At 38.8% G+C, this 19,157-nt stretch overlaps 2 protein-coding genes across 2 annotated transcripts; both read left to right on the forward strand.

Moving 5' to 3' along the window:
* The first annotated feature begins 10,123 nt into the window (after positions 1–10,123).
* LOC138874154 (uncharacterized) lies at positions 10,124–10,987 on the forward strand. The gene has a single exon (XM_070152661.1). The coding sequence runs from the start codon at positions 10,124–10,126 to the stop codon at positions 10,985–10,987; it is 864 nt and encodes a 287-aa protein (XP_070008762.1).
* Positions 10,988–11,024: 37 nt separating this feature from the next.
* On the forward strand, positions 11,025–14,275 carry LOC138874155 (uncharacterized). The gene is made up of 2 exons (XM_070152662.1): positions 11,025–12,480; positions 12,558–14,275. The coding sequence occupies exons 1-2, from the start codon at positions 11,025–11,027 to the stop codon at positions 14,273–14,275; spliced, it is 3,174 nt and encodes a 1,057-aa protein (XP_070008763.1).
* The last annotated feature ends 4,882 nt before the right edge of the window (positions 14,276–19,157 follow it).

Raw genomic sequence — 19,157 nt, forward strand, 5'->3', positions numbered from 1 at the left:
CGGTTACTGAATTATCTGAAATTATGGAGTAAAATCACTTTTTTTTTTTTCCATTTGTAATAACAAGAAAGTCAATAAATTATCCTAATCGACTGATGATTATTCAATCGGATTTATTACTTTTTCCGGTAGAAAGTTGACTTAGCCATCTACATGGACTTTTTTATATTTTTGGACCACATAAAATAACTAACACCCAAACAAAACATAGAATTCCAACCCATACACCCATTTAGTAATCGTTCATTAGATTAGCATGACAGCTAATGTCATTAATTAGTTAGCTTTATTGGCATATGTAATGGTCAAATTGGGTAAAAAAAAATTGTTGACCAAGTTCGGTCCCATAAGGTGAGATAATTTGGTATAATATGAAATATGACCGCTAATTTACTTAATCACATTTTCAAGAGATTACATTAATCTGAAGTAGTCTTTGACTTTACCACTATATAATATGCCTAAATAAGATCTTTGCTTCAAATCATACAAAAGTTAGTCTTCTTTAAAAAGTGCAGTAGTAGAGATAAAATATGGCCAAGGCTCTTATGAAGTCTCCATTGTTGATTGCCTTGTTGCTAATCACCCTAGGTTTGTTTCTCTTTATATATGAAAAAACTTTGAATGCATAAAGATATACTCCCTCCGTTCTATTTTAATTGACGTACTTTAGAGCACAAGAGTCAAACTTTATTGTGACTTATAGTACTTTTTTCTTTCAGAATACTAGAAAGGTTATTTAATTTTAATAACAACAACAACAGTTACGCTTTAATCTTAAATAAATTGGAGTTAACTATAGTCCTTCTCATTAAGTCGGACAACATTATGTTCTACAACTACAACACTCTGAGGTGGACCTATGCTTGGAGAAGAGGGGTTTATCGGACCCTAATAATTTCGGCGAAATTTTTGAACATATAAGTCTGTATATGTTAAAAACGATCATATATTTTACTTGGAACCTTTAGGATCCAAAGTCCGATGGGGGTACTGGTCGAACAGTTCGCTCATGTACCTTCCTCCACTTTTGAATCCTGGGTTCGCTTCTAACAACACTTAGTATTTGTTATGAATCTTTACTGACCATATTCCTCATTTAGAATGTGAAATAACGACTTTGTTTCAATAACTTTCAATATGCAGTTGCAAATACTCCATCCTTTAAGGTGGCTGCTATACACCACTGTCATTATGTCGAGGATTGCGATGATTTATGTGAAGACCAAGCTATTTGTGTTTTCCATATATGCGTATGCGTTCCTAAGACGAGAAAGATTGGGGAAGTTGCATTTGGTCATGATCTGCCTCCAAATTGATATCTTCCAAGTGTTTGATAAATTGTCCAAATGGGAAGAACTGTCATTTCCCGTTATGTACATGTTTTAATTGGCAAAATTATGCCGTTGCTATATAAATTGATGTATTAATTAGTTGTCATGTTACCAATGTTACCTTTGGGAATTTTGAGTTCATTGCTGATTTTTGCATCGCATCAAATCATAAACCGCCGCAAAATCTTTTCGCTCGGTGATGTTTTGTTTATGAGTTTTAACTTTATATGTCGATAGTGTAAAAGAATTTTTACCATAAAAAATTCTTTATACAAATAACCAGTCACAAAAAAGGTACGTAGGATTATAAGCTGGAAATTAAGACATTATTATATTTTATAACATGTTAAAATACATCAGCGGTTTAACAAATTTTCACACTAACACTATATGTAATTTTAAATCCTTAATCCTTTATTTATAACTAAATAATTTCGTTACCAACTAATTCAGTCTTTTTCTAGATATCATTGAGAAAAAAACTAAAAAATTATTTGATTTCTTTATATTCTCATCGAAGAAATACGAATTTATAAAGGTTATGAAAATGCAGGCTTGGAAAGATGTTAAGATCAGTCGGTGTAAAACTAAATTACATACATTAAGTTTGACGAACTACATATTAAATTTAACAGCTCTTAGGAAGATTGACCTAAAATTTAACCAACTGATCATGTCCTCGAATGTTGTAGCAGCCAATAAAACAGTAAAGAGAAAAGATAAAAGCTAAGCTAAGAAGATAAAATTAGGGCAAAGAGGATAATTTTAATTGGACAATTGAGAGAGATGTGAGAGAGTGGGGGAGTTTGGAAATTGTGGGGGGGGGGGGGTGAATGGTTTATGACATTTTTATACTTAGGTGGAGGGGAGTTCTGGGCCGTAGATCATTCGAAGATCAACGGCCTAAATTGATTGCCGCCTAAACGGCACCATTTGGTCCTTAGAGGGGGTGGACCGGTTCAAAGGGGGTTGGGCTTGGATATTTGGGCTAACGTTTGAGGTTTGGGCTAGTTTAAATTGGCCCAATTCAGCCAAGACCCCCTTTTTCTTAATTTTAAAAACTAATTAATTTAAATAAATCCTAAATTAAGTACTAAATTATCTTAATTTATAAAATTTAATGAATTATCTATTTGTATTATTTACATAATTAGTCAATCTTAAATTTAAAAAGGAAAAATTACTAATTTAATACTAAAACTAAAAAAATATCACAAACAATTTTTTTTGTGATTTTCTTTTAATGAAGTAATTAAATTTTGTAATTAGGCATTAAATTAAATTAAAAACCTAATAATGCAAGACGATGAAGGTTGAAATATTTTTTGTTAGTTTTTCAGAACTTTAAAAATAATAAAAAAAAAAGATGAAACTAAAATGCAAATAATACCAAATAAATGCCAAAAAATCCTTAAAAAAATCTAAAATAAATAGATTTATTTATTAATTTTATAGGAATATTTTAATGGGATAAAAATTACATGCTCACAGCTGCCCCTCTTTGCTCGGAAACATGAAGAGTTTTCCGGCAAAGACAAAGTGAGCAGTCACGAACACATTTTACCCGTTTCGATACTCCATGGGAAGCATTTGCAAAACTTTGACCGAACCTTGCTTCAAAGGTTGCCTACATATCCTTGGCTATAAAGGAATCAGGTTAGTATAGTTTTGGAAGTTTTGGTAGCTGGGACTACCGGAAAGCTGTAATTTCACTACGGTTACTGCGGTTACTACTGCCTGGTTCCTTATTACACCAAAGTAAAAATGAAGAAAAATAATTAAACCTATCAGCTACGAGTTACAAGATTCTGATTTATAAGTCTTTTGAAACTTGATCTTGCAGACTCTGTTCTGGATCTTGATGCTTGTTAGCTGCAGGTGCTGGTTCAATCTTCTTCATCTTTTTCGGATTAAGACGGGACATGCAAACTGGTGACTTCAATCTTATTTTGAGTAGTCCATATCTTCTCCGCTTCTGTACTTTGAGTTTAACTTTTCTTTTTTCTTCTTTTCTTTTATTCTGGATCGAGCCCTCTTCTTTTGGTTGTCTCGAACCCAGTACTTTAAGGTACAACCTGCATCAGAAATCAAAACAAACGAAACGAACGAAATTTTTCTGCCCCAGTTTTTACTAGAAACATTTTGTGAGTTATTTGTAACCAAAATTCTATATTACTTCATTATTAAAAGAAATAAAAGTTAGGATTATGTATCATTGGGGAAAAGAGATAAGGGAGTGGAGACCCTATGTCTAAAAGTAAAATCAACTAGGGATTGGAAACTCTATGTTGGGAAAATCACTAGGTTATACTGGCATCAACTAGAGAGTGAGACCCTATATTGGAAAGTCATCAGGTTATGCTGGCATCAACTAGGGAGTGGGCCCCTACTATGTTGGAAAGCCATCAGGTTAGGCTGGCATCAACTAGGGAGTGAGACTCTATGTTGGAAAGTCACAGGTTATGCTGGCATCAACTAGGGAGTGAGACCATATGTTGGAAAGTCATCAGGTTATGTTGGCATCAACTAGGGAATGTGACCCTACGTTGGAAGGTCATCAGGTTATGCTGGCATCAATTAAGGAGTGTGACCCTACGTTGGAAAGTCATCAAGTTATGCTGGCATCAACTAGAGAGTGGGACCCTACGTTAGAAAAGTCATCAAGTTATGCTGGCATCAACTAGGGAGTGAGATCCTACGTTAGAAAAGTCATCAGGTTATGCTGGCATCAACTATGGAATGGGACCATATGTTGGAAACGATACTAGGGAGTGGATACCCTATGTTTAAGATAAAGTCAACTACGGATTGGAGACACTATGTTGGAAAAAACTCAGCTAGGGATTGGAGACCTTGTACTACCATAATTTTTAACTTTTCTTCTTTTCTTTCTTTTCATTTCATTTTTCATCATTTTTTTATTTAAGGGATTGAGTAAAATGCGGGAAAGAATTTGGAGGAGACTTTCCTTTTGGATTGATTATTGCTGCAGAGCCATTTTAGTCTCTGCGCGGTTTCTTTTTGTTGCACCTGTTTCTTGCAAGGTTGCTTTGAATTACACCTGCTTCCTGTTTTTTCAAACAAAGAACAATTTGTCAGTTTGAAATAGTGGTTGGTTTTGTGTCCTTGAATATTTTGGTTCCTCAATCTCAGCCTGTTTCTTGGACGAAGATCTCGATTACTTGCTTGCTCTGGGGATTGGTTTCATTCTTAACCTTGGGATATTAACTTTTCCAAAACTTTAACATGATGGTTAATCATGTGAGACTTAACCTTTTCAACTTTATTTTGCCTTTGTGGGCATTTGACTTTGATTTCCTTTCTTTTCAGGAGCTTTGATTTTCAAAGCATCGGCCATTATGGCCAGTCGAAGTTGGCTCAATGCGCTTGCCGAGGCTGGGTGCCTTCTTGAATATTGACTTGTATCAAACAAAATCCTGTAAACCAATCTTACCATCTTTTCTTTGTCTTAGTATTGAAACAGAGTTAAATTGAAAGAGATTCAAAGAAAAACAAACAATGAAACGGACAAATGAACTTAGACGAGAGGTATCCCTTTCGAAGGAAGGAAAGAAGGACTTATTTTGAGTGCATGCAGACTTTAATGAACATGACATGTCTCTTGAACTGGATGTCCGATCTGTGTAAACTGTCCAACTTTCAGAAATTCATTACAACTTATGCTTTCAAACCAAGAAACCTTGCCAGGTTTCTGTTGATGCCGAACAGTCGTGGGGATCCTTTTTTCGATCAGTGGCGCCCTTTGCGTGTTTTCACCAACTAACCTCTCTCGTTTCTCTTCTCACCATTGCCTTGTAGTGTTCTTTGCGAGTTTTCACTAACAAGACTCTCTCATTTAATTTTCTCTACTTACCATTGCCCTATGGTGCTCGTGTGGGTTTTCACCAATAAGACTCTCTCATTTGATTGTATCAGATCCAAATAACCATATCTTCCAATTTGAACATCTTTATCGATTGATCTGAAGGACTTGAACAAGATTTGGGCAAAAAGAATTTGAATTGAATTACAACTTTGGAACCTTTCAGGCAAAACTATTACCGGATCATTGTAACTTCTGCCCCTGTCACAATCTGAATTTCCCACTGTCGGGACCGTGATGGCGCCTAACATCGCACTCGTTAGGCAAGCCAATGTTAGAGTTCTATTCGCCTTTTTGCTTTATATTTTATATTTAAAATTAACAAAACTAAATCAAACTGGGATAATGTGGAAGTACATAATAAACCGCTGATCTATATACTATTAAAATACCGAAACGGTTACCACCCGGAAACGGGTGTCACAACCCACGAACATTCTATGAATATCTACAAGTATTGGTCTGAAAGAAAAGTACATCTATCTTGAAAGAAAACAAAACAGGAATGTAGAACATAGGAGGGGACTTTAGGGTCTGGGGACGCCTGCGGGACTACCTTAGGTCTCCTAGATGAATGCCTGCAACCGACCTCTCGATCAGCCACAACCAGCCCCAAAATCTGCATAGAAAGTGCAGAGTGCAGTATCATTACAACCAACCCCATGTACTGATAAGTGCCAAGCCTAACCTCGACAAGGTAGTGATGAAGCTACGGCAGACGTTTATAATGTAACCTGCATACAATTTATAATAAAGCAAAAAGGAAGTACGGGACAAAATGGAACAGTAACTTGCAACAATTAACTACGAAACCCAGTTGTTTTGCCAGTACTCAACTATAACCAATCCTTAAGAGAGTTGCAATGCTGCAGAATAAAGTCACAGCATAAGAAAAATACATAAACAACAAAATGATGCGGCGCGCATCCCGATCCCACCATATAATCAGTAACAATATCAACATTCACCCTTATTACTTCTGTTGCGGTGTGTAACCCGATCCTACCAGTCCACCCTTATTGCTCCACAATATATCACCCTTATTGCTCCTGTTGCAGCGTGCAACCCGATCCCACCAGTCCACTCTTATTACTCTTATTGCAACGCACAATCTGATCCCACCAGACAATCACATTTCACCCTTATTCCTCTTCAATATACCACCCTTATTCCTCCTGTTGTGGCATGCAACCCGATCTCACCATATCAGTACCAATCACGCAATAAGAACAAGTATTTCACAATTTAGCTCAAACCCTCCACAACATTTGTGCCTCAAACCAAACCAAACGGAAATCTATACAATTATGAAACCTCGTCAATTAATACTACACAGCAAAACTAACCAAAAATGTACCATGAAACACCGATAAACCAACTTAAATATAATGTGATACAATGAACTACAGAACAATTAATATCTTCAATAAAGAAAACAACATCTAACAAGAAACGATTAAACATGGAAGTACCAATAAGCATGTAGCAGTTAAGACAGAAAAACAATATATTGGGGACGGGGGAAAAGAGCAGGCTAGACAGATAATTTAGCAGCATATAGGTACTCATCACCTCACCTATATGCCACACACATGGGTTTTCACATAGCAAATAAGTCAGGGATCCCTAATCCCTCAAGTCAAAGTTAGATCAAACACTTACCTCAAGCCAACGACCAACTCAAAGCTCAATTACCGCTTTTCCTTTAGTTTCCACCTCCAATTCATCCGTATCTAGTCATAATTAACTTAATAACATCAATTATCACTAAAGAAATCAATTCCAATACATAATTATAAGTTTCCCAACATTTTCCCCAAAAAGTCAAAAACTGACCCCGGGCCCGCTTGGTCAAAACCCAAAATTCGGACCAAAACCCGATTATTCATTCACCCCCGAGCCCGGATAGATAATTAGTTTTGGAATCTGACCTCAATTTGAGGTCTAAATCCCCAAATTTCGAAATTCCTAAGTTCTACCCAAAAATCCCCCAATTCCATCATGAAAACCCTAGATTTGACTGAAGACCTAACGCAAAAAAAAAAACCTCTGCCTTCTCTCTAGGAAGAGAAGGAATAGTAATTTCTTCATTATTTTCCGGTCATAACTCCGGCATCCGGTGGTGGAACTAACCAAACTTGGTGTCAAAAGATACATAATTTCCTTACGAATAATACCCAATTGGTTTCAACTTCAGATCTATAGTCAATTTTAGTAGATCTTAATTTCATTTTCACGAGTTACTGTAGCAGACAGTGTTCTTCATTCAATTTCAGCGATTCAGCTAATTCCAGCACTACTTTTCAGCACAACAACTTGTTTTGATAACGTGAAAGTGTTCTCTTCTCTTCTAAGATTGGTTTGAATTCTAAGCTTCATTTTAAATCGAAATTACTGTTTTTTACAGTTTGGACTGTGAAATTGGATTCACAGCCATAAGCAGTAAGTAACGTGAAGCTAATTCGAATTACAATAGCATCGTTTTCTTGCAAAACTGCTGCACCTTTGTCATGTAATTAAAGTGCTAAAGAATTACAACTGTAATGGACACACAGGCAGGTGGCCAGCCACCTTTTGTGGCTGCGCTACCTACCCAACCTCCTCCAAACATTGCACAAACATCAGGGAACACAAATAACAACAAACAGCCGATGGATTACTCCAAAATTCTGAAACCTTGCACTTTAAATGCTGCAATGCATGAGCAACAGGAAGTTGAGCCAATTCCCATTCGTCCACCTACAATATTGAATGGAGAGCATGTTATTCAGTTCACAGAAGCAGAAGTAGAAATGATGGATATCATCGAAGGATTACAATATGCAATAGTTGGTAAATGTTCTTATGGCAGCCCCGAAGTTCAACAACTGCGTAAGTTAATACCAATTCAATGCGGAATTAAAGGTGAGTGTAACATTGGATTTCTAAGGGATAGACACATTTTGATTAGAATGACGTTAAGGCAGGACTATCTTCATTTCTCATCAAAAACTCATTACATAAAGGACAAGGATGGCTATCAATATCAGCTTAGGCCATTGATTTATGACTCAAAGTTTAGAGCAGATGAAGAAACACCCAAGGCAATGGCTTGGATTTCATTCCCAGGTCTATTGCCAACCTTTTTTGTGAAGGAATGTCTATTTTCTCTAGCTACAGCAGTAGGTAAACCTATGCATCTAGACATGGCAACAATTAATAAAACTAGATCTAGTTGTGCTAGGGTGAATGTACTAGTTGATCTACTTGCAGATTTGCCTAAAAAGGTGAGGATGGACATATTCAATGAAGCTAAAGGAACAACAAGAACTGAATGGGTGAGAATTCAATATGATATGCTGCCTAAATATTGCAGACATTGTAAACTTCAAGGGCATGATCAATTTGAATGCTGGAGGATACACCCTGAACTATATGTGGAGAAGGAGAATGCTAACCAAGCAGATACAGCTAAGAAGCAGGACATAGGGAACTCACAGCCTATAATGATTTTATCTAGTGGAAAGGTCGTGGGTAATGTGAATGTTACAACAAAAAAGCAATGGAAGGAAGTGAAGGACAACAGAGTTAGAAATGTAGTAAATCAAAATACTAGTCTCAATAATAATGGAATGGAGATGGCACCAGCTAAGCAGCTTGAAAACAATCAAAACAAGGAGGGTACAAGTACTGTAGATAGACAAGCAGGAGCACAAAGCAACAGTGGTAAGGAATTGGTGGCAGTAGACAATGAAGATAATGATCATGTTCAATTAGCTAACAAGTTTGCAATATTACAAGGGATGGATGAAGAGGAAGAACCTGTTAATCAATTGGCAATGGTGGTAGCTAATGCAACAACAAACAGTCCAGCAGTTCATAACCAAGCATCTACAAAGCAAACACCAAAACATATGGTCAATAATGAGGGAAATCTAAATCCAGCAGCACAATCTTTTCATCTTAACTCATCGGGGATTGGTTCGAATGGTCTAGTCAATGAAAAGGAGGCATCAAAAGCAAAAAAAGATACTGCACAACGGGTAGAAAGAAGTTTCAAGGATAAAACAGGAGATGGAATAGTGAAGATCAATACATCAGGCCAGGAAATCCCATCAAAAGATACATTAGTGAACAAGGAACTTAATAAAACTCCAAATTCTCAAGCAGAAGGGTCAAAATCGTCTACATTTAAAGAAAGAGTGCAATGCTGTGGAGGCAGGCTATGGGATACACAAAGGGAATACGATTCAGAGGAGAATGAAGTACCACTAGGAGCACAAGCTGATGACGAACCAAATGAGAAGGATAAAGAAGAAGATGAGCAAAGTGTAAATGGAGAGCCCCATGCCAATGACAACAATACAACTGGTAATTTTTTAATAAAGGGAGGATCAGAAAATGTTGAGCACAACAATAATTATCAGATAGCAGAAGTCACAAAAATTAGAAACTATGAAGGAAGAGGCCCAGAGGTAAATGATCCTGGAGGAACAGAAGATGATAAACTTTAGAAATCACAAGAAGACCCACAAGGACACAACACAACAGAGAAGGAGAAACAGATAAAACAAAAAACAAAAATAGTAAATGTTACTGTTACATTGGAGAAAAACCAGTTGCATCTGTTAAAAAGAGGAGAAGAGAAGGCCTTGGTCCCTAAAAAGAATGCATTTGGAGCTACATCAGGAGGGAAGGAAGACAATAAAGAAGGAGAAGAACCTGGTAGATCAGGATATGACATGGATCAAGAATCAACTACCCAACACCTTATGAATGCTGCAAGGCAAGGTGACTTATCACCTACGCAAGTGGAAAAGGCAAAATCAGCAGCAAAAGGTAAGAAGAAGCAACAAAAAGATAATTTTGCAGCCCCAAAAGCTGGGGTGCACACAAGGAGAACGCTAACTAAATCCAACAATCAGTGATGAATGCTCTCATTTGGAATATAAGGTCAGTCAACACACAGCAGGCCTTTGAAAGGTTGACAAAAATGCACAGGCAAAATCACTATGAATTTGTAGGATTAATGGAGCCAAAGCAACAAGCAAAAAAACTGGAAAGGTACAGAAACAAGATAGGACTTGCACAGGCAATTTCAAATGTTTCCAACAAGATCTGGGCTTTCATATATGAGGTATTTGAGGTGACTGTTATGTACAATATGGTGCAACAATTAACATTACAATTGTTTCATACTGAATCGCATGTGGAGTTTGTCCTAACATTGATATATGCTAAATGTGATGCAATTGAAAGGATAGAATTATGGGATTCATTATATGCAATGGCAAGGGATATGGATGCACCATGGCTTGTAGGAAGTGATTTCAATGTAATATGGGATGAAGAAGAGAAGTTTGGTGGGTTACCTGTGTCATTGAATGAAATTGATGACTTTCGACACTGCGTCAACACTTGCAATCTCTTTGACCTTGGATTTAAAGGCAGCATATTTATATGGTGGAATGGGAGAGCAGAGGAAGACTGTATATTCAAAAGGCTAGACAGATGCTTGGCCAATGTTGAGTTCCAACAAACATTTCCAGGAATAGAGGTGCAACATTTGTCAAAGACTGGTTCTGATCATAGTCCAATGTATCTGAAGTGTGATATTGAGACTCCACCAATAAAAAGGCCTTTTAAGTTCTTGAATTTTTGGGTGGAACATGCGACTTTTAAAGATGTAGTGAAAGAGAATTGGACAGCTGATTTCAGTGCAAATCCTTATATTCTTTTTAATCACAAGTTAAAAAAAAAAATTAAAGAAGGCCCTTTCATTGTGGAGTAAGGCTACATTTGGAGATATTTTCCAAAAGATAACAAGCATGGAGGAGGTAGTGATGGTTCATGAAGCAGAATTTGAAGCAAATCCTACAGGGATGAACAGGGAAAGGCTACAAAAGGTTCAGGCAGAATTGATCAAATGTCTTGCACTAGAGGAGAAATATTGGCAACAAAAGGCAGGCATGACTTGGTTCAAGGAAGGGGATAGGAACACTAAGTTCTTCCACGCACAAGTGAGAGGTAGAAGGAAGAGACTTCAGCTTAACAGAATTCAAATTAGTGGAGGAACCTGGATTGAAGAAGAACAAGAAATTGCAGAAAAGGCTATCAAATTCTACGAGGAACAGTTCACAGAAGCAGCTACTCCTTCATCATTTGATATCATAGAGCATGTTCCTAATCTGATTAACACTGAGCAGAATGCAGAATTGATTAAGCAGCCAACAAAAGAGGAGGTTAAAGTGGCAGTACTTGGACTTAATGGTGATAGTGCTGGGGGGACAGATGGTATGACAGGCAAATTCTATCATTCTTGTTGGGACATAATAGGGCATGACCTGTACGACATGGTGAGGGATTTTTTCAATGGTCATGAGCTACCCAAGTGTGTAACACACACCAACCTAGTTCTGCTACCAAAGAAAAAAGAAGTTACCACTTTTTCTGATTTAAGACCAATAAGCCTCAGTAACTTTTCAAATAAGGTTATATCGAGGGTGGTACATCAAAGGCTAGTGAAATTTCTCCCAAGTCTGATATCGGAGGAACAGTCAGGTTTTGTTAAGGGCAGGAATATAGTAGAAAACATCCTCCTAACTCAGGATATAGTGACTGACATTAGGCTTAGAACTAAGGCTGGACCTAATGTCATCCTGAAGCTAGATATGACCAAAGCGTATGATAGATTATCTTGGCTATTCCTAACCAAGGTACTGAGAAAGATGGGATTCACAGAAAGGTTGATAGGGATTGTCTTTGGATTAGTTTCAAACAATTGGTATTCTATTCTAATCAATGGTCAAGCTCCTGGGTTCTTTAAGTCCTCAAGGGGAGTAAAACAAGGTGATCCTGTATCTCCAACTTTGTTTATCTTGGCAGCAGAAGCATTATCTAGGGGTCTCAATGCACTACATACTAACCTGTATTTTTGTGGATTTGGGATGCCAAAGTGGAGTCCAAAGATCAATCATTTGGCGTATCCAGATGACATGATTATTTTCTCATCCTCAGATGAAACATCTCTGATGCTGATTATGCAAGTGTTGAATGCATATGAAGTTGCATCTGGGCAGCTTGTTAACAAGACCAAATCAGCTGTGTACCTGCATCATTTAACAGACATGGAAGTGGTCAACAAGGTGGAAAGGATCACAAGCATTCATAGGAATGATTTTCCTATCATATATCTAGGTTGTCCTATATTTTATGCAAGGAGAAAGCTGGAATACTATCAGCCCCTAATTACTAAGGTAATGGACAAACTGCAATCATGGCAGGGTAAGTTATTATCAGTAGGGGCAGGGCAGTTCTCATATCCCATGTACTGCAAAGCATGCCTATGCATCTATTATCAGCTGTAAACCCTCCAAATTATGTGATAAATAGGTTGCACAAATTGTTTGCTCAGTTTTTCTGGAGCAGCTCTGTAGGAGGAACTAGTAGGCATTGGGCTTCATGTAATACCTTATGCATGCCAGTTGAGGAAGGAGGAATAGGTTTCAGGTCACTGCATGATGTAGCAAAGGCATTATTCAGCAAGTTGTGGTGGAATTTCAGAACAAAACCAAGCCTATGGAGCTCTTTCGTATGTCAGAAATACTGTAAAAAATTGAATTCTATAATTGTTCCATGGAAAAAGGGGTCTCACATTTGGAGAAAAATGTTGGAATGCAGAGATCTGATTGAACATCAAATCTTTTGGCAAACAAAAAGGGGATCCTCACTATTTTGGTTTGAAAACTGGACAGGTCTTGGGGCACTATATTTTTTAGTTCCTCAGGACTTTGGCATTGATGAAACTGTACAAAATGTACATGATGTTACCTTAGATGGTGAGTGGGATGTGGAAAGGCTATTTGAAATGCTTCCTGAAGACTTAGCAATACACATTCTAGAGAAAATCAAACCACCTTCACCTCAACAGGTTCTTGACATGCCTTGTTGGATGCTGGAAACAAGAGGATATTTCAGTGTTAAGTCAGCATGGGATTATACGAGAAGAAGAGACGAACCAAGAACAACTTATAGGATGATTTGGGTAAAGGGACTACCTTTTAAAATAGCATTTTTCATGTGGAAAGTGTGGAAAGAAAAGCTACCTTTAGATGATTTCATGAAAAGGGTAGGCTACTGCATGCCATCAAAATGTTGGTGTTGTGTACAGCCTGACGAGGAATCTCTTCAGCACTTGTTTTTTAGATCAGAAACTGCAAAGACAACTTGGAAGTATTTTCTATCGAGGGCAGGAATAGCTGTGGAGGGACTAACATTGCACCAAGCAATCACAAAATGTTGGACTGCAAATGTGTGTTTAAGGCTCAAACCAGTAATGCAAGCACTTCCCTCATGTGTAGTCTGGGAACTCTGGAAAAGAAGAAATAGTATGAAGTATGGTGATGTTGTGACAACTAGCAGGGTGATTTATCAAGTTTCATCAAATCTCCAGGCATTGGTGAAAGTGAGAAAGCTTGGGATGAACATGGTACCTCACAAATGGCAAGACCTATTAGCTATGATGGAAAATTTCACTCCTAAACTTAAGGTTACCAAAGTCATGTGGGAATTTCCAAGTGCAGGATGGCTAAAAGTTAATACGGATGGTGCATCGAGAGGAAATCCAGGAAGGAGCTCAATAGGTTTTTGTATAAGAAATGAAAATGGTGACATAGCCAAGTCTGTAGGGAAGGAGATTGAGGAGACAACAAACACAGTAGCTGAAGCGAAGGCCATGGTAGAAGCACTAAGGTTCTGCAGATTTCAACAATACTCTCATGTATGGCTTCAAACTGACTCAATGTTATTAAAAAAGATAATGGATGGGATCTGGAAACCACCATGGATCATATATGAGCAGGTAGAGGAAATGATGCAACTAATGAATGAGGGCAATTGCACAGTTACTCATATTCATAGGGAGGGCAACAAACTGGCAGATCACTTGGCTAATTATGCTTTAGATCATGGAGAAATAGAATGCCAACAATTCTGGCATCTAGATGCACAGGGAAGGAGGTTAGTTAATGAAGATAAGCTGCAATGTCCAAGTCTAAGGGTGAAGGTGTACAAGAGATAAGAAGCAAAGAGAAAAGGAAGAGCAGGAGGTGCCACTACGAGTATATTATCCTATGCTTTCAAAAAGCCAAGAATTAAAATGCATATATGGGCCATGACTTGGGAATGTCTTGTTTTCCATCAAGACAAAAGGAACGACAAAGGCAGGCACACCTGGAGTTTTAATTTAATACAAATGCATGGGATCGATGAGTCATCGTTAGAAGCAAAATTCGAGCTTTTTTGTAAGCACGCGTCCAGCAGCTTGATAAAATATGAAGGCATGCGTATTGGGATAACACCACTGGGTGTAATCAGAGACATGGAATACACGCATGCTTCTAGCATTACTATATGAATGCATGCTTCAAGATGTTTGGGTCCTGGAGATTACTCGGTCGACGAGCTACAAGAGTTGGGAGGACAGTTTAAATTCCAACAGGGATGCACGCCTGTTTTCACAAGGATTTGCACGCTGGCATACACATAGGAAAGAAGGCATGCGCATGGGGTTTCGACAAAAAAAAGGATATGGAATTGCTCGCTGGCAGTGTAACGAAAGCTGGAAAATGAATTGGAATATGCTATTTTGGTCAAGCATGATTTCTCACGTTTCTGGAGGGGCACGCATGGCATACGTATGGATGCAGAAAGCCGTGCGCTAGTACATTGGGAAGGCAACACTGTCGACAAAGCAAGGACAACAACTGGATTAAGAATCGAAAGGGGCAATTTACGATGGATGTTCATTCACGCTACCTACAAGCACTAAGAAATGGATTGTGGCACGCCTGGGAATTAAACAAAGGCTTGGCAATGTAAACAAGAGTAATGCTTAAAAAGAGTCCTCGATGCAAACGAAAAGCTTAGAAGCGTGGATGCAATTTACAAGAACAAAGCTGGAAAGTGTAGGCATGCACTTATGGATTATAAAATTACAGTTTTGTTGATTTTAAAATGAACACATGCTTCAACAAATACATGGAATCCACGCAGGCTTCTAGCATTTTAATAGTGCTTCAAGATGTTTGGATGCCAGAGAGTATTCGGTTAAGGAGCTAAGAGAGGGGACCTACAACAAGCAGATGCAAAAGGATGTCTGGACATTTGCACCAACATTCTTTTCGAAATGCAGCAGCACATGGAAGGCATATTAATTGTTTATTGCTTGAAGTTCTCGATCAACGAGGCTTTCAGCCATTAAACAATAGGGAGAAAAAAGATTTGAATTACAAGAATAATGCACGCCTGTCCTTATTCATGGGCTACACATACTTCTCATGGGCTAATTTTATTATGCAATGATTAGTAATACTTGTGATATCAAGTTTGAGTGATCTACTCAATTTGATAATAGGGTACATGTATTTTACAAAGTTTATGCTTTACATTTTGTAGGACATCAAGACATTTGTATTTCCTTTTTAATTAATAAAAAAAAATAGCCCTAGGCACTTGCCTAGCGGAAACCCCCCCCCTAGATTTTAGGATTAAATCTTGTAAAAAGATGTAAAAGATTGAAAAAAATGGGATAAGAATCATTTACCTATAATTTGGGAAAGAAAAAGCCTTTGAAAAATTGCCTCTTTTGTTCTAGGCTTTGAAAAATGAGAGAATGAATGAAAAATCCCGTTCAAGTCCAAACATATCAGCTGTAGATGTCACATTTGCGACTATGCGAAGCTCGTAAATGCAAGAAAAGCATCGCAATTGCGAACTCTTCGCATTCCTGCAGCCTTCGCAAATGCGAACTTGGACCTTCGCAATTGCGAACAACCCAGCCCCCTCCTCTGCTTCGTAAATGCGAACAATCATGGAAAATACGAAGCTCGCATTTGCGAGCCAGACCTCGCAATTGCGAAGTCTGCAGACCTGAAGCATACCAACAATTTCTCATAAGTCCAAATCGCTCCATAGCCTATCAGAAACTCACCCGAGCCCTCAGGGCTCCAAACTAAACATGCAAACAAGTCTTAAAACATCATACGAACTTGCTCGCGCGATCAAATAGCCAACATAACACTTAGAACTACGAATTCAGCACCAAATTGCATGAAATTTTCAAGATAGTTTCAAAACTTGCATTTTCTCAACCTAAGGTCCGAATCACGTCAAATAAAATCCGTTTCTCACCAAATTTCACAGATACTGAATAAATATCATATTAAACCTGTACCAGTTTCCGAAATCAAAATACAGGACCGATACCAATAAGATCAAACATTAATCAATTTCTTTAATTCCTTAGAATTTCAATCTTACAATTTTCATCAAAAATTCATTTCTCGGGCTTGGGACCTTGGAATTCGATTCCGGGCATACGCCTAGTCCTATATTTTACTATGGACCTACCGAGACTGGCAAAATACGGGTCCGGGTCCATTTTCCCAAAAGGTTGACCGAAGTCAATAAAAAATAACATTTTATGCCAAAAATCATTATTTCATCAATTTTCCACATAAAGGCTTTCCGGAAATATGCCCAGACTGTGCACGCAAATCAAGGAGAGATAAAATAAGGTTTTAAGGCCTCGAAATACGGAATCAGGTTCTAAAACAGAAGATGACCTTTTGGGTCATCACATTCTTCACCTTTAAAACAACCTTTTGTCCTCAAACAAACATAGAAAAGTACCTGAGCCAGTGAAAAGATGGGGATATCTACTCCGCATATCGGACTCGGACTCTCAGGTAGCTGCCTCCACAGGCTGACCTCTCCACTGCACACGATCCTAAGGATAACTCTTCGATCTCAACTGACAAACCTGCCGGTCTAGAATAGTTACCGGCTCCTCCTCGTAGGTCAAATCCTTGTCCAACTAGACAGTGCTGAAGTCTAATACGTGGGATGGATCGCTGTGATACTTCCGAAGCATGGACACATGAAACACTAGATGCACTGCTGATAAACCTGGTGGCAACGCAAGTCTGTAGGCCACCTCTCCCACTCGATCAAGGATCTCAAAAGGCCCGATGAACCTAGGGCTTAACTTGCCCTTCTTCCCAAACTGCATCACACCCTTCATGGGTGACACCCGAAGCAATATTCTCTCTCCGACCATGAACGTCACATCACGAACTTTACGCTTGGTATACCTCTTTTGCCTGGACTGAGCTGTACGAAGTCTCTCCTGAATGATCTTAACCTTATCCAAGGCATCCTGCACTAAATCTGTACCCAATAACCGAGCCTTCCCCGGCTTAAACTACCCAACCTGCGATTGACATCGTCTACCATACAACGCCTCATAGGGATCCATCTGGATGCTCGACTCATAATTGTTGTTGTAGGAAAACTACGCTAATGGCAAGAACTGATCCCAATAACCTCCAAAGTCAATAACACAGGCACGAAGCATATCCTCCAAGATCTGAATAGTACGCTCGGACTGTCCGCTCGTCTGAGGATGAAATGTTGTGCTCAACTCGACCCGCGTACCTAATTCACGCTATACTGCCCTCCAAAAATGCGAGGTAAATTGCGTACCTCGATCAGAAATGATAGACACGGGTACACCATTAAGACGAATGATCTTACGGATATAGATATCTGCCAACCGCTCCGAAGAATAGAAAACTGCCACAGGAATGAAAATGCTGACTTAGTTAGCCTATCCACAATAACCCATACTACATCAAACTTCCTCTGAGTCCGTGGGAGTCCAACAACGAAGTCCACAGTGATACACTCCCACTTTCACTCAAGAATCTCAATCTTCTGAAGCAAACCACCAGGTCTCTGATGCTCGTACTTTACTTGCTGACAATTCCAACACCGAGCTACATATGCAACAATATCCTTCTTCATCCCCCTCCACCAATAATGCTGCCGCAAGTCCTAATACATCTTAGCGGCGCCCGGATGAATAAAATACCGGGAACTATGGGCCTCCTCTAGAATTAACTCACGAAGCCCATCCACATTAGGCACACAAACATGACCCTACATCCTCAAAATTCCATCATCTCCAACTGTAACCTGCTTGGTATCTCCATGCCGCACTGTATCCCTAAGGACAAGCAAAAGAGGATCACCATACTGCCGCTCCCTAATACGCTCAAACAAAGAATACTGAGCGATTGTGCAAGTTAAAACACAACTGGGCTCAGAAACATCCAACCTCACGAACTGATTGGTCAAAGCCTGAACATCTAATGCAAGCGACCTCTCACTGACTGGAGTATACGCAAAGCTACCCATACTAGCTGACTTCCTACTCAAAGCATCAGCCACCACATTGGCCTTCCCGGGATGATATAAGATGGTGATATCATAGTCTTTCAATAGCTCCAACCACCTTCTCCTCCTCAAATTAAGTTCCTTTTGCTTGAACAAATACTGCAAACTCTTATGATCCGTGAACACCTCACACGACACGCCTTATAGATAGTGCCCCTAAATCTTCAGCGCATGAACAATGGCTGCTAGCTCCAAGTCATGAACTTGATATTTCTTCTCGTGAATCTTCAACTACCACAAAGCATATGCAATAACCTTGCCACCCTGCATTAATATAGCACCAAGTCCAATACGGGACGCGTCACAATATACTATATAGGGCCCTGAACTTGTGGGAAACACTAATACCAGTGCCATAGTCAAAGCAGTCTTGAGCTTCTGAAAGCTCGCCTCACCGACGGTAATAACCCACCAAACCCAAGAAACTACGGATCTCTGTAGCTGATGTTGGTCTAGGCCAGTCCTTGACTGCCTCAATCTTCTTAAGATCCATATGAATACCCTATACTGATACAATGTGACCCAAGAAAGCAACTGAACTCAACCAAAACTCACATTTCGAAAATTTAGCATATAACTGGATGTCCCTCAGAGTCTGAAGAACGATCGGAAGATGCTGCTCATCCTCCTCTCGGCTGCGGGAGTAGATCAAGATATCATTAATG

This window comes from Nicotiana sylvestris, chromosome 7 (assembly GCF_000393655.2).
Source record: "Nicotiana sylvestris chromosome 7, ASM39365v2, whole genome shotgun sequence".
Classification (NCBI taxonomy): Eukaryota; Viridiplantae; Streptophyta; class Magnoliopsida; order Solanales; family Solanaceae; genus Nicotiana; species Nicotiana sylvestris.

Excerpts from the sequence above, each read along its gene's own strand:
- LOC138874154 (XM_070152661.1), top strand. The coding sequence starts at position 10,124 with ATGAATGCTCTCATTTGGAATATAAGGTCAGTCAACACACAGCAGGCC.
- LOC138874155 (XM_070152662.1), top strand. The coding sequence starts at position 11,025 with ATGGAGGAGGTAGTGATGGTTCATGAAGCAGAATTTGAAGCAAATCCT. Across the intron at positions 12,481-12,557 it reads CAAACTGCAATCATGGCAGG|CTGTAAACCCTCCAAATTAT; the intron begins GTAAGTTATTAT and ends ATCTATTATCAG.